Source organism: Typopeltis vanoorti, chromosome 4 (assembly GCF_054136105.1).
Source record: "Typopeltis vanoorti isolate ZY-2024b chromosome 4, IOZ_Tvanoo_1.0, whole genome shotgun sequence".
Taxonomy (NCBI): Eukaryota; Metazoa; Arthropoda; class Arachnida; order Uropygi; family Thelyphonidae; genus Typopeltis; species Typopeltis vanoorti.
This window is the reverse complement of record NC_143552.1, coordinates 104876944-104893596: the sequence shown is the minus strand read 5'-3', so window position 1 is coordinate 104893596 and position 16653 is coordinate 104876944. Positions and strand designations below refer to the sequence as shown.

The 16653-nt window shown below is 35.0% G+C and overlaps 1 protein-coding gene across 1 annotated transcript in view; it reads right to left on the bottom strand.

Annotated features, from left to right (window-relative positions):
* The window catches only part of Vps15 (vacuolar protein sorting 15), a 529585-nt gene that overhangs the window by 439922 nt on the left and 73010 nt on the right, over positions 1–16653 (bottom strand). Inside the window, exons 6-7 of the mRNA XM_090391958.1 lie at positions 12354–12503; positions 12012–12113 (exon numbers count right to left, since the gene is read on the bottom strand). Coding sequence (XP_090248084.1) covers positions 12012–12113; positions 12354–12503 — 252 coding nt within the window. The remainder of the gene's footprint in view (positions 1–12011; positions 12114–12353; positions 12504–16653) is intronic.

Here is a 16653-nt window from a genome sequence, read left to right as displayed (position 1 = left end):
TGTCAGGTATCTTTTAGTAGTTGCATAAATTATTATTATATTTCCTCCTTCCAGTCTATGCTTCTCTACTTGATGCCCCATAATGATCATTACCCTGAACATGACAGGTTACATGAGATAAGAAAACCTGAAGGACATCAATGTACACGTATGGACAAATGATCAAAAAAAAGAAACTTGTTGATATATTTTATGAACTACTAGAGGTTGTAATCACTAGGGGGAAAACTGTGGGAAGATTGTCAAAGCATAGATCTAGATGGAATGAAAGAGGATGCAAAGTTGGTATGTCTGAAGCAAGACAGCAAACTGCTGCTGCCCAGCAACTGCTCGTGTGTTAATTCCCTCAAAAAAATGGCAAAGAATGGTGTTTGTTGATTCAGAACTGCACCCATGAGATCCATAAAATACATGGAAATATATCCTGGCCTATAGCAGTAAACACCTGTACATTTTTTCCTGGTGTTTTCTAGGACACAATGAACTACCTCCTGCATCTTTTTCATCCTAATGTATTCTTATGCTTGTTGGTTGCAATTCTTCAGTTATTATCGGCAGCATCCCCATCATCCTGTTTTCTATAGCCTCCCTGAAAATAGAATACCCCTTACATTCTACTCCAATATAATCCTCTGTCAAGCAAGACTTGCCAATGCTGGGACCTGAGAAACTATATCCTGCATTCCTTGATCAATCCCAGGCTCATATTCACTCATTTTAGGAGTGTGTAAATCTGGAGTTTCTCTGACTCCTAACTCCAAAACCATTCAAGTGGAATCCATCAATCACATACCAGTTCTTTTTGTCTATCAAATTCACTACATACATATATCTGAAAGCTGCACACTATTCCTTCTGCACAATCAATGCACAGACTCACCTGTGATGTTTTTCAAATCACACATATGCAAAAATAATCAACTCTTTCTACTTTCCTCTTTTTTATTACTAACATCCTCGATCAATGTACCCAGAAAACACAATTTTGCCATATTTGCATCAATCACTTTGCTTATCACCGAATTGTCATACAATACTCTCTCTCTCTCTCTTTGCTGAGTACATGGAATAAGTCATTCTAATTGCTCCATGTAAACAAGCTATTTCTTTCATTACTCTGGTTCACTCCTAACAACTACAGCACTTAATACATTCTTTACAATAATCTCACATTTGTGCCATTCATCAGTAATGTTCACCACTTTATTATCTTACTCTTTACACTATCTATATTTTTAGCAGCACTCACTTTCAAAATACTTCTGACATATTTTTCCTCCAATTTTTTTTGTGTCCACAAGTGTTTTGATTCTTGGTAAGAGGATTCTTTAAATTAACATGTAAAAACACAAATAATAAATAATACTATTTATTTAAGCCCATCATCAGTGGCAACAATAGTTAATTACAGAATAGAACGAGAACAATGGATTGCTTTAAGTAAGAGTCATGTGACATTATACATAAAGCAACACAATGGTGTACCTGAGGAAATATTGCAATATTAATTATTCATTAGCTATCTTAAAAAAAATCAATTCTCTGTAGTTAAAATAAGACTTTACCATATCTTAGAGAGAGAGAGAGGCAATCATTCCAATTTTAGTTCAGACAGTGAAGTAAGACCTCAGCACTTCCTTTAAACAAGCATGCAAATTTATACCGACATCGATGATGTAAGCATGTTTCAGACCTAGGATGTTGTGATCTGCATCTATTCTGTGCTGTGCCAGATTTTTCAGCCAGATTTTTCGGATTTACTGTTGCTAATATAAGATTGATGTTCTTGTATTCTCTTTTATACAGTGTCCAGTTTGTTCAAAGTAAGAATGATGACAGTGCTGATATATGCTGACAATTTATCAGCATAGTTTATATCTTTAAAAGATATATGGTCTCCTCTAACTTTCCTTGGTGTCTACCAAGTTCCTTGTGACTGTCACTGTTCTTACTTTGGACAACCTGGGTGCTCAGTAGAAAAGAGAATACAAGAACACCAATTTTATATTAATAACACTAAATCTAAAAAATCTGGCTTGGCACAGCATAGAATAGATACAGATCACAACATCCTGGTCTAAAGCACACTTACTTCATCGATGTCAGTATAAATTTGAACACTTGTTTAAAGAAAGTACTGTGGCCTTACTTCACTATCCAAACTTAAACTGGAATGACTGCCTCTCTCTATATAAGATATGGGAAAGTCTTATTTTAACCACACATCAATAATTTTTTTAAAATAGCTAATGAATAATTAATATTGCAATATTTCCTCAGTTATACTATTGTGGTGTTTTATGTATAGCATCACATGGCTCTTAATTTTTTAAATCAATCCACTGTGCATGTTCTACTTTATAATTAACTACTGTTGTCACTGATGATGGCCTGTAATATTCAGACTGAAAGATATGGACTTAAATAAATATATTATTTATTCTTTATGTTTTTTCATGTTAATTTAAAGAAACCTCTCATGGCACAAGTGTCTGTTAAACAACAATTGGTAAAGAGAAATACATCACACAAAAATGTTATGCCATAAAATGCTTCATTTCAAATCAAACGTAAACAAGTTCCTCCTTTCCCAATCCACTACCCATATACGGTACTAATGTACTATAGGTTGATCAACCAATTTCTCGTATATGGGCTCAACATTAAAAAAAAAAAATGTTAATTTCTCTAAAGCATTAGTGACATGTAAGTCACATTGCAACATTTGGGGTAGTTATATGACAGAGGCAGATCAATACCTATGGAAGATTGCCTTCATCTGCTCTCATGAGCCTTTCCTCTGGATATTAGTCAAATTGTTCAACTTTGTCATTCGCATGGGTTATTTTATGTCAAAACAGATTTTACAGGCAAGCTGAAGGGGACTCCTATGGGGAACCCACTTTCTCTCTCTCTCTCCAGATCTTGCAAACTTTATCAGCATCTATAAGAAATCCCTTTCTGAACCATAAAACATCAGCCTACTTTTTTTTTTTTTTGGGTACATTACATGAATGACATCTTTACTGCCTAGTACCATAAAGAAGATACCTTACCTGCTTTTCTAGCAAAAAACAAACAAACAAAAAACGTACATACCTGGATAAACTTTAGTATGGAACGAGAAAAGGAAAACAAATTAGTTTCCTAGACATCTTTCTCTCCCACGCTTCTTCTTCGGGTAAACTAACTACTCCTATTCAATGTAAATCTACCTTCACTGAACACTACATATAAAAACAATTGGTTCACAATCCTTCTTAAAAAATCTTTTACATTGTGCTCATATTGTATGCTCTAAACCATAACAGCTAGGGCAAGAACTTCTGGATATCAAGCATTTTATGCAACTGAATGGCTTGTCAGAAAAACTATACATTTCATAACTTACTTTAATAGTATTATAACACCAAACGAAGTAAATTATTAAAAAAAATGTTTATTAGCTGGTTTATATTTCATAAATCTTCAGAGCACAAAAGAACATGTTACAGTTTTACACTTGTCTACTTACTCATTGTTGCATGTAAACTGTAACATGTTCTTTAGTGCTCTGAAGATGTTGGTTTGAAATCCTATGAAATATAAATTATATCATTATTTATTATTTAATAAATTAAAATTTATTTTTAGAATTAAAACAATTTATAGAAATTATAAATTATAAACAGATGTTTATTAATTTACTCTGTTCGGTGTTGTGGTACCATTAAAATAAGTTATGAATAACATCCAGCACCTAACCTTGCCTATTAGAATTATGTGCTCTGGATTCCTACAAGCGTACCTCAAGAGACCACGAAACAATATAGAGGGTTTTGATCTCATACATTTCTGGCAACTCTGAACCAATCTCAGGAATACTTAAAAATCTAGCATCTAAGTTTATTCCTTTCTCTTCCTGTGGTTCCCAATCTCCTCTTTCTCTCGTTGCCATCTATGAAGTTCCTTGTGACTATCATCTTCCCTACTTCGGACAAACTGGGTGTTTTATAGAGAAAAGATTACAAGAACACCAATCTTACATCATTAATAAGAAATCTAAGAAATATACCCTCTGGTCTGAAACACGTTTACTCCACTGATGCCACCACAAGATGAAATTTTTTGAAAGAGAACAGCGAAGTCTTGCTCCATTGTCAGCCTCTCCTAACCAAAGATGTAGAAAAGTTGTATTCTAATCAGACATGCTTCTTCTGTTAACCACTTCAGTTCTGTTTATACCATCACATGGCTCTATTTTAAGTAATCCATTGTTCACATTCTACCACATACTTCACTAGCTTTATGCCGCTGATGATGACCTATAATTTCACGTTAAAATATCTGGCAATTAAAATCTAATGATTTATTATCGTTATCCTTGTGTTCTCATGTTATTTTGTGCTAACAGAAAATCATGTCTACAGTACGACTATTGTAATAATAAATTGTGCACTTTACTTGTTATGATGTGGGTTTTGAATGTCACTATTCCTTGACATATTCACTAGTAACTAATTGCAGTTTACACTCGAGACTATTTATATTTATATTTTATATTTATTATTACTATTAATAATAAATTGTGCACTTTACTTGTTATGATGTGGGTTTTGAATGTCACTATTCCTTGACATATTCACTAGTAACTAATTACAGTTTACACTCAAGACTAGTATTTAACCAGTTATAGTTTTATATAATGATGCAGATTATGATATTTTTACAGTCTAAAATATCATCCCAACATATTGCAACTTCATACTTTTTTTAAAATGCTTTTCAAAAAAGCAGGTAATAATCTGATCTATTCTTAAACCTGGAAGAATCTATTTTCACTATAATATCATGCAGTTCATCATAGTAAACTTCCTACTGCATAGCATTGATGCTATGGGACTTTATAACTGAAACCTTTTGTTAGTTTCTTAAAGTGAGTGAATTCAATATATTAGTGTTTGCTATAGAGCTAATTGTATATAGAAGGCTGTGTGCATGCATGCATGTGTGCATGTACGTGCATGCATCATGCATATTATATACTTCTATTATATGATAGATTTACACTGTAACAAATTATATTTCAGAAATTTATAATAACAATGAACTCTATAGTCTGATTCTTCTCTAAAAGCTCATCCAAATTACATAATACCAATAATGCAGTAAAGAAAGCAAGTTTATTTTAGTGGAGTTTTCCTGTATATTAAGGCTCAAAGCTATTACTTATTCCTCTAATTTTCCCACCACAGAAGCACGGACAAATACAAGTTTGCTGACATACCACTAGTAATAATTAAAAGAGCAGCCTATATGCATGCTCCACTTCACATTCACTAATAATAACTTATTTTAATAGTATTACAACACTGAAACAAAATACTAAATTATAAAAAGATGTATATTAAGTAACTTATATTTCATTGGATTTTACACGCGCATCCTCAGAGCAAAACAATAACAGGCATCCTAACCTTAACAATTGGGCCCACTATGGGCTGGTGATCGTGCAATATACAGCCTCTCCCGGGTAAGTCAACCCTGCCTTCTCATGATGTGGCCTGTTTTTACTAAAGGGACTCTGGTGACGGTGAGTATTCCCATTGTAAATGGATACCTTTTTAATTAGAGTTAATGCAAACTAGTGCTAGGTGGTAATGACTTTCATTGCCCAGTGAAATGCAACCACCTTGCTTTATTGGGGGACCTGAAATGATTAGCCCAATGTTTGGTAATAAGGATGTCCCTTATCCTCTAAACTTCAACATAAAATGTGAGTGATACCTTTAAAGGGCATGCCAAACACACTGCAGGGATCCAGTACCTCCTCCACTTTCAAGGGTACAGCATTAAAGCAGTTCACAAGCTGGATGCCAGTTAGTGTATGAAACTAAACTATATGGTAATACATCTTTTAGGAGACTTTTTAATCAAATGGAGCATAATCTCACTGCCAATTACAGTGTCAAGTCGTGTCTGGAGGAGTCCATGTAATGGTATGCAGAGAAGACTGTCGAGGCCACGTGATTGGAAACTGGATACCCTCTGTATGAGCGACTTGTTCAAGAGCATTTTCTCTCACTGCATGTTTCCCTTCCCTTTTTCTCTTCAATTTTTGTAACTTTAAACATAAAACTAAGTGCAAACAGTTATAGAGTCTCTATGGGTTCAACAAAAAAATAAATCTTCCTCCAAAATCACAAAAAAAATTTTTTTTTAATTAAAAATCACAAACACAAAAAAATCCTTTATATTCATTTTACAATGGGATCAACAGTAATTTAAATGACATGCATCCTTCTCTTTAGTCATCCAAACCTAATGTTGTTTCTGAATGAATCTCAAATTTCTACTAAATCAACTGCAACTCATCTTTACTATCCAAATTACATCCTTAATGACGCCTGCCGTAAGGGAGGTACCTGTGCTTTTGTATGTTCTGATATTCCTCACCAAAGAATGTCTATCCTAGAATCTCACATTTTTAACCTCTTGTGGCTTAAAATTTCTTTATCACATTTTGTTTCATTCTCCCAATTCTGAAAATCATTCTGATCTTTTTGACTTCCTATCTTGAAAGCTTGATTTTGCACGTTCAAAATTTCCAAACAGTGAAGCCATCCTGCTTGGTGATTTCAATGTCCATAATTCTAAATGGCTCCCTTTTTCAAATTTCACTGACAAGCTGGAAGAGAGGCAGAGATTTTTACTATAAGCAATGACTTAAAACAGATCATTCATCTCCTCACTCAAATTCCTGACAATCCTCTTCACATCTTTTCTTAACTAGTTCTCCACCCAGGTACTCTGTTCGAGTGACTGCTCCTCTTGGCAATTCAGACCACAATCTTATCCAAGTTTTGTCTATGGTGAGGCATCCTTCCTTCAGCCATTCATAACTGCACATGTTCTGCCATTACAACAATGCCAAGTGGGAGGACTTGTGTGACTTTCACTCCTCTTTTCTATGGTCAGACTGCTGTTTCATTCTTCAGATCCAGAAACCTGCTGTGATCTTGTTACAAAAATATTGGAATGGAAACTTGCATTCCTCACTCTGTTCAAATTCTCTAACCCATATCTAAACTATGGTTCTTCAAAAAAGTGGGCTGTCCAAGAAAAGCAAACAGCCTTTCACAAATGGCTTGAGACCAAAACACCAGCTTCATTGACAGTCTACAGAGTTGCCCACAACACTTGTAAAACCACCATTAAAAGGGCAGTCTAAATTCAACAAAGATAAATGTAGAAAACTTGCTGTTTGTACCACCAGCAGTCATGCCTTCTAGTTCCTAGCCAAAGCTGCTGGGTGTAACTTTTGTTCATCTGTGCTTCCTCTTCTATCTCACCTAAAGGTAACATTGTAACATCACCTAAAGACAAGGCTAATGTCTTGGCTACATTCTTCTCTTCCAACTCCTACTTAGATGGCCATGGCAAATTACCTCCTTCCTGGCCTAGAACATTGCATCTCATGCCTCCTGTGACCCTCTGCTAGAAAGATATCAGAAGAATCTTGAATAACTTGGATACTATAAAGGCAGCAGTCAGTCCTGATGGAATTTCACCCATTGTACTCCTGAACTAACACCTGTTCTCTATCATCTATTCACTAAACTGCACTCAGCTGGCATCCACCTTTAAGCATGGAAGAAATTTCATATATAACAGTTCCCAAAAAAGGAGATAAATGTTTACCACTATTGACCTATTGCTATTAAATCAGTTTTCTTCCAAGTTCTAATAGAGAAGGTTATCAACAGTCAGCTTCTTCAACATCTTCAGAACTACCATCTAATTAATGACCACTAGTATCGATTCCACTAATCCAGATCCAGAGATCGTCTGGCCTACATCACTCACATTTGGACCATTCCATGGAAAGGTTGTTTCATGGAATGGTCCAAATGTCACAGGTTCCTCTCCATGGAATGGAGAGGAACCTGTGACATTGCTCTTAACATCTCCAAGGCTTCTGATAGGGCCTGGCATCAAGGACTTCTCAACAAGTTACTATCATTTGCACTGCCTTCATCCTTGTGTAAATGGATCACCAGTTTTCTCTCAGATCAACCCCTATGTGTAATGGTGGATGGCATTCTCTCCTCAGTCTGAGGAGAGAAATGCCAGTGCTACTCAGGACTCTCATTTCATCCACCCTCTTCGTGATTTATATAAATGACCTAATCTCATTCACTGCAAATGCTGTTCATAGTTTTGCTGATGACAGCACACCCCACTCATCCTACTCATATGATAGGCCTTGCAATGCTCAAACATCTCATGCTAAAAGATCATCTATAAATGCCTTGAACACTGATCTTCAAGTTTATGGGGAAACAAACAAAACTGTGTTTTGGAAGCATTGAAGTTGACTAGTATCCATGACTGGAGTGAAAGCAACCTAGTCAACTTCAGTGCTTCCAAAATGCAGCTTTGTTTGTTTCCCCATAAAAGAAACCTCAGATCTTCTCTAATTACTTTTGATAATGCTGAGCTCAACAGTTAAAACCAAATCTGTCTTCTCAGGAATGACTCTTAATCCAAATCTTTCCTGGCACAATCATATCACTTCTATAGCATCAACAGCTTCCCGAAAACTTGGCATCCTTTTCCAGTAAGGCAGTACGTCTCTGCTGAACAATTATCTGTACAAATCCCAAATCTGACCCACATTAGAATACTGCTCTCATGATTGGGGGTAGTGCACCAATGACCTCCCTAAAAATTCTTAATGCCATTCAGAAAAGGGCAGTCGGGTTTCTCTCTTCAGCTACTATCCCACAGAAGATCAATTTCTGCATCATGTCTCTTCTACAGATATTTCCATGGCCACTGTTCAGTAGAGCAAGCATCATTATGCCTCATATTTCTGTTAGATCTACAGGAACTCGTACTACAGCTGCTCAGCATCCTTTTACAGCTAAACTGAATACTCACCAAACCTGCTACTCCTGTCATCTTTCATTCCTACCCCCCCCACACACACACACAATTGGAACAGTCTCTCTCATGAAACATTTTCAAAGGATTACAATCTTAAACAATTCAAAAAGAATATCGACAGATTACTGTATTTCCTGACTGTACCCTCAACACAGCATCTGTTTGCTATAGATTCTTCCACATTTCATATGTGTGATAAATATAAGAAAAAAGAAAACTATTCTAACCTCAATAAGTATGATGGCATTAATATGTCAAAATTTGGGAGAGTTATCTTAAGATTAATTCTACAGAACTGTAATAACTTCTTTTATACAACATCAGAGGGCACCAAATTAGGAATTTAAATCTTTTTCCATTACAATTTGAATTGTTTCACTTAAGGGTCAAAGGGGGTGCTTAAGGGTCAAAGCTGTATAACTGAGAGAAGACCTCTACATAGCCTTTAAAGGAATGTGGAGAACCAACCAGGGCTTCTGACCTAATGTCAAATCATTACATTCTCGTGGTACACCCTGTTAGGTATCTACCTGAATACTGAAAAGTGAAGACGGTCTGGCAATTTGGAATTTAGCCAACCAAATTGTATTCTTATTGGCTTAAACCAAAACACAAATCGATGGTATAACATGAGAGAATTTCATGTCGGCTGGAGCGTCACCTGACTGGTTAAAAGGCCCCCATTGTTTTTGCAGGGAACCAGGGCAAACAGCAAAAGGTCAGCTACTAGAACAAATCCTAAAACTTACCCCAACTCAACATCACCAGAGTTCAAGATCGGTACTATCAACATAAGAAGCCTGAATGGCAAAGAAATGGAGTTAGCCTGAGGAATTGGATAAGTACCAGATCAACATAACAGGGGGGTGACTGAAACAAAAAAGACAAAAACTGGTGAGATCTTTCTGAGTGATAAATACAAAATGTTATATTCAGACAATGACAATCAAGAAAAAAGAAGGAGTAGACATAGTATTCAACACTAAATATGAGGCTAATCTTATTGAATGACAGCCAGTCTCAAGTAGAGTCATGTGGGCATATTAGAATTGGGAACTGGACAATGAGATTTATTTGTGCCTATGGTCCAAATAAATCTCAACTGACACAATGAAAAAGGAAAAGTTGGGCCTTGTTGGGGATCTAAATAGTAGGGTAGGAAATGATTATCAGACATACAAAAATGTTTTGGGAAAATTTAGAGAAAAGAGCAAAGCTAATAATAATGGCAAATACCTGTTGCCATGAAATGTAGAAAGTCAGCAGGAGTAAATGATATTTGACCAGAAATGCTCAAGTATAGAGGTATGAAAGTCATACAGTGGCTGCACTGCATAGTTCAGAAGGCCTGGACAGAGGGACAAATTCCCGATGATTGGAGTATAGCACTCATAGCACCCATATATAAAAAGGGGAATAAAACTGAATGTGAGAATTAAGGTGTTTCTTTACTGAGTGTTCCTGTTAAGATTTATACAAGTATACTTGAGAAATGGTTGAGAAGGATTGGGGAAGAAAAGCTTGGTTAAGAACAAGCTGGATTAAGACCACATAAAGGCTGTCAGGATCAGATTTTCACTTTATGACAAATAGCCGAGAAATCATGGGAATATAATCTGTATTTAAGTTTTGCAGATCTGGAAAGGGCATATGACAAGGTGCCAAGGGAGAAGCTATTCAAGACGCTATAGTTATATGATGTCAGTGGGGCATTATATCAAGCAATACTTAGTCTTAATTTGACTTGTATGTCAGCAGTTAGAATTGAGGGAAGTACAGAAAGATGGTTTAATGTTAAATCTGGTGTGAGACCAGGATGTACATTATCCCCTCTGTTATTCATTATGAAGGAAAGTGGTATTAAACATGATATCAAAATTGGAGATGTTAATGTCAGCTCTTTGCTTTATACAAACGATGCTATACTTCTAAAAAAAATCCGCTACAAGTCTTCAAGATTCCCTAACTAAATTGAATAACTGTTGTAATAGATATGATATGAAGGTCAGCAATAACAAGACAAAGAAAAAGACAACGAAAATAGGCAGAAGCATTGAAAATATCAACTGTGCTGTGAATGGAGAACCTACAGAACAAGTAAAACATTTCAGCTACTTAGGCACGATTATAAAAAGATGGTAAATCTGTGAAGATTTACCATGAAAAATGTGAAGATGGTAAATTAAATATGGAAATAAATAACAGAATCAACAAAGCTGGTATGGTAGTAAGTTAATTAAATAGATTTATAAGGAATAAGAGAGAAATTAGTCGGAACACTGAATTAGCTGTATACAAGACCGTGTTCAAGCCAGCATAAGTTAATTATGGATCTGAGAGCTGGTTCAGAAGTAAAACACTTGACCAAAGACTAGAGACCACAGATATGAGTCATGAGAAAGATTAGGGGTACGAACAGATGGCATCAATGGGAATATCATATTAAAAACAAGGATATTAGGAAGAACATGACATTGTCAGCATCCAGGAATGCATTAGCAGAGCTAATCTCAGGTAGGATGGTCACTTAAACAAAATGGGAGAGGAAAGATTAGCAAAACAAATGTTCTTTGCTAAGTTGGCAGGAAAAACACCCAGAAGAAGACAAATATGTAGATGGATTGATACAGTAAAAAGTGCTTTAGAAGACATAAATATAAAATCTAATAATGTTCGAGTTCTTGACAGATAACAGATTAATTTGGAAGAAAATTGTTGATAGGAAGTTAGTAATGATGTAAATTTTTCATGTAGTATTATCATATCCTGTACACTCCTTAAGATTACATGGCAGGAATTTGATAATAATGATTGTTTCACTTATTTATTGTCACATGTAAACTGAAACATGTTTTGCTCTGAGAATGATGGTTTGAAATCCATCAAAATATAAGCTAGTTAATAAACATCCTTTTATAATTTAGTGGTTTGTTTTGGTATTATAAAACCTTTAAATAAGTTACGAATAATGTCCAATACCTAGGCATGTCAATGAGATTCAATATAACTCCAGAAATATATGCTTTTATCACTTAAATTGTGCTAAACTCAATGTTTCAAGAGAGAGAACTTATCATGCATACTTCGGGCAAATAAGTAGGTTTAAAGCTGGCAAAGTCCGTCAACATTACCCAATTCCATCCTGTTACCATTATATTTTCTAACTTGATATCACCATGGCAGACCTAAATGGGAAATTAAAGACAACAGTTATTAGTTTGTTTTACTAAAACATACATCAAAATGAACATAATTCTCAGTGATTTAATGATACACTGAATATCTGATAACATACAATTGTACATTTTTACAGGATGCTTTTCCTAATATTTTCATATTACTTTTCTTAATATACTTCTAAAAACTGGTAAGAGATCTAGAATAAAATGATCTAAAATGACAATGAAATGAAATAATATTCTTACCCCCAGCTTGTGGCACTGGCTTAAGGAGTGAAGTAACTGAAATGCAATCCATCTCTTTTCTATACTATTCAGAAAGGGCCTAGTGCTAATCCGATCATACAGATTATCTTTAACATACTGTCTTACTAAAATACCAGCTTTTTCGGTCAGCTAAGGAAAAAATCATATTATATAAAATTACAATTTAAATTACAGTTACAATCTAAAATATATAAAATTACAGTGGAATTATTCTACTGTGTGTTCAAGGATTTACGTAAGCATAAATCTGAGAAGAGGCTAAGAAAAATTCTGAAAGAAAAACTTGGAAAAGAACAAGCTGGATCCAGGTCAAATAGGCACTGTAAGGATCAGCTCTTTATTTTAGGGTAAACAGTCAAGAAATCATAGAAGTATAACATGGATCTGTCACATGTAAACTAACTTATTTAAGCTTTGTAGATCTGGAAAAGGCATAACCAGATAACAATTATATGTGATAAATGGGATGTAGCAGTTACAATTGAAGGAGGTATAGGAAGATGGATTGATGTATATTACCAGATATCAGATTGCACGCATGCACACACACAAACACACACTTATCATCCGCATGGATTATGAAAGAAAACATCTCTAATTTTGTATCACACCTGATACAAAACTGGAGACATTCACCCCAGTGTTTTACTTTATTATTATCATTATTATTACGTGACACCTCCAGGAAGTCCAAAGACTCAGAGGGAGGGAGTCACCTACTCAACAACTCTGTCTGTCTCCAACTACTGTCATCATTTACACCAATGCCATCTACTGCCCACCACCAGTATTTTCACAATCACAAACATCCATGCCCTTTATATAGTACAGGTCTTCAAGATTCTTTAAGCTAAATTGAATAACTGCATTCTCAATGGAGAACATATAGAGCAAGTAAAATATTTTAGCTATTTAGCACAATTTTTATTGAAGATGGTAAATTAAATATGAAAATAAATAACAGAATAAGCATAGCTAGTATGGGGGAAACCAATTCAATATATTTATATAGAATAAGCAAGTAATCAGTCAAAACATTAAACTAAAAGTAGTCAAGACTATACAAGATAGTGTTCAAACAAGCCCATTATAATTTATGGATCTGAAAACAGGGATGGGAATGAAACACAGATATGACAGTTCTTAGAAAAAGGGGAGTGTCCATTTTACATCTGCAATGAACATAAATGTTACTGGACATGAATAATAAAGATATTACTAAGAAATTTGACATTGTTATCTTTCAAAAATGTGTGAACAGAGCTGATCTAAAATAAATGGTATGGCCATTTAAACAGAATGGGAGAGGAAAGGTAACAAAAGAGGTGTTTGATGTCAGGATTGCAGGAAAAAGACTATGAGAAAGACATAATCTATGTGGATTAATTCAAAGAAACCTGAAGTATACTTGTAAGATCTGACAATACTGAAGTCCTGGCAAACAGTGGTGCACCCAAAGAGGGGGCCCTGCCCCTCCAAAAAAGAAAAAGTTAAAAAACACTAAAAAAATTTTCCAAAATACTTTTCCTAATTAAAATTCATTTTTTTATTTATATTGTGCCATGTTTTCTATTTCTATACTACTTATCAATTAGGGGTCACATAAGGTGAGAGTATCCTATAGCAGTGTTTCTCAACCTGTGGTCCATGACGATGGGACAGATGGTCCACAGGCAGACTTAAATTAACCAAATAAATCTATATATTTTAATTATCCAAACAAAACAAATTAAAATTGAATAAGTAAGTAAAAATTATTGAAATAAAATGGATCTCTTGGGGGGAACCCTGTAACCCCTAGAAAGCACGTCCCCTGGGTGTCGGATAGGGGAGCCCACTGTCTATGTGTGTGTGAGTGTGGGTGTGTGTGGTGGTCCGAATATACTGAATGACTAGTGGACCAACAGGACCATAAGGGGGGCAATCATCTTGATTGTAAGGGAAGTGGCACTCCCATGGGGCCCCCCTAGCTGAATCTATCCTCTTCTTCTTCTACTTTGAGAAAGATCCACTTACTTAAATCATTCCTATAAAGCCTTATCAGCCAACTCTTCTTATTTTATGACCCTTATGCTATTAGAGTACTCGAGGGACAAGGAGTCTTTTCATTTCTGGCCTTACAACTATGCCCTCTCTATAAACCTTATTATAATTCTTCTATGCTCTTTCCCCTTTCAATATACCCTATTCCTCCTATGGGTTAAAATTTGGAAGAAGGCTAGGTCAGAAGCCTTAAGGTAGCAGCCCTACCACTGAACTATTCCATTGTCAGGATAGTCCTCTGACATGGAGAACATAATTCTACTTATAAGCTGACAGAAAAAGATAATTGGATTGAATCTATGGAAAACGACTCTGGAATGGAAAAGCTAAAACAAAAATGGAAACAACAAAATATAATACACATATGTGCAATATAATAACTGGAATGTAAGAGGAATAGCATATAAAGAAATAGAATTAGACCAACTATTAAATGAAAGAAATTTTAAAATAGCAGTAATCACTGAAACAAAAAAGAAATTAAAAGCAACTATGAGAACCGCAAATTTTAATGTGATATACAGTGGAGTTGACAGAGACCAAAGAGCACAATTAGGAGTCATGATTTGGATTCACAACTCCCTTTCAAAACTGTTAAAACATTATAAATTATGGAATGAAAGAATAATAGAAGCTAGAATAAAAATAGATAGAGGCTATTTAACAATAATTGGTTTATATGCCCCAGAAGAAGGAAGAGAACAGGATAATATTGATTTTTATAATCAGCTACAAAACATATATAAAAAAATAAATAAAAATTATTACGTAATTTTAGCAGGAGACTTAAATGCAAGTATTGGAAACACAAAAATTAATAATAATATAGGAATACATGGAGAACGTACTCGAAACAGGAATGGTAAAAAATTAATTGACCTTGTAGTTTATAATCACCTAAAAATAATGAATTCCTTCTATAAACATAAAGACATACATAAATATACTTGGGCAGCAAGAGGATGGAAATCAATATTAGATTATTTTATATTAAATGAAAAGACATCAAAATTTTCACTAGATGTTAAAGCTCACAGAGGATATGAAATAAGCAGTGACCACATCCTTGTTAAAATAAAATTATTGAAAGTTTATTTTTCACTTGGTCAGACTATAATAAATTTAGTTTAATCCTTTATCCAAGTGTGTGCAAACAAAGTTTGTGCCTGAAAGTATCTTCAGGACTATGGCAAAGTGGTACAACACCGGGTGACTCCTTGCAAAGGTGGAGCAAGCTACCAACAATCCTATCTCAGTATATCTCACAATGCAAAACACATCTCTTTGCAGATATCTATAATGTTATGCATTAAGGGAATGGCCACTACCCAGACTAGTTTTGACCTTTATTGAGGTCTCTTCAGTGGGGACCAGGGCCCAAATGGAGATACCAAGGCAGAAGCATTAGCAAGGTCATCTCCTCCTATAGGAGTTGCCAAACAGTGTGCCACCTTTTTATTAAATTACTCTGGATTTAGAGAAAGATGTTGAAAGTTTATTTTTCACTTGGTCAGATAATAATAAATTTAGTTTAATCCTTTATTCAAGTGTGTGCAAACAAAGTTTGCACCTGAAGGAATCTTCAGGACTGGGGCAAAGTGGTACAACACAGGGCGACTCCTTGCAAAGGTGGAGCAAGCTGCCAACACTCCTATCTCAGTATCTCTCACAATGCAAAACTCTTCTTGCGGATATGTATAATGTTATGCATTAAGGGAAGGGCCACTACCCAGACTAGTTTCGACCTTTATTGAAGTCTCTTCAGTTGGGGCGAGGCCCAAGTGAAGATACTTTCAGGCGCAGACGTTGTTTGCACACACTTGGATAAAGGATTAAATTAAATTTATTATAGTCTGACCAAGTGAAAAATAAACTTTCAACATCTTTCTCTAAATCCAGAGTAATTTAATAAAAAGGTGGCACACTGTTTGACAACTCCTATAGGAGGAGATGACCTTGCTAATGCTTCTGCCATGTTGTACCACTTTGCCCCCAGTCCTGAAGATACTTTCAGGTGCAAACTTTGTTTGCACACACTTGGATAAAGGATTAAACTAAATTTATTAAAATAAAAGTAAGATTACCACCTAAATGGCTATAAGTAACAAGAACAGAAAAAAAAAAACTGAAACATTTGTTTATAAAACTAGACTATTGAATGACACAAATGTACAATGGCTATATGAACAAAGAATTAACAAATATCTAGATAAAATAAAACAAAATGAAGAAATAG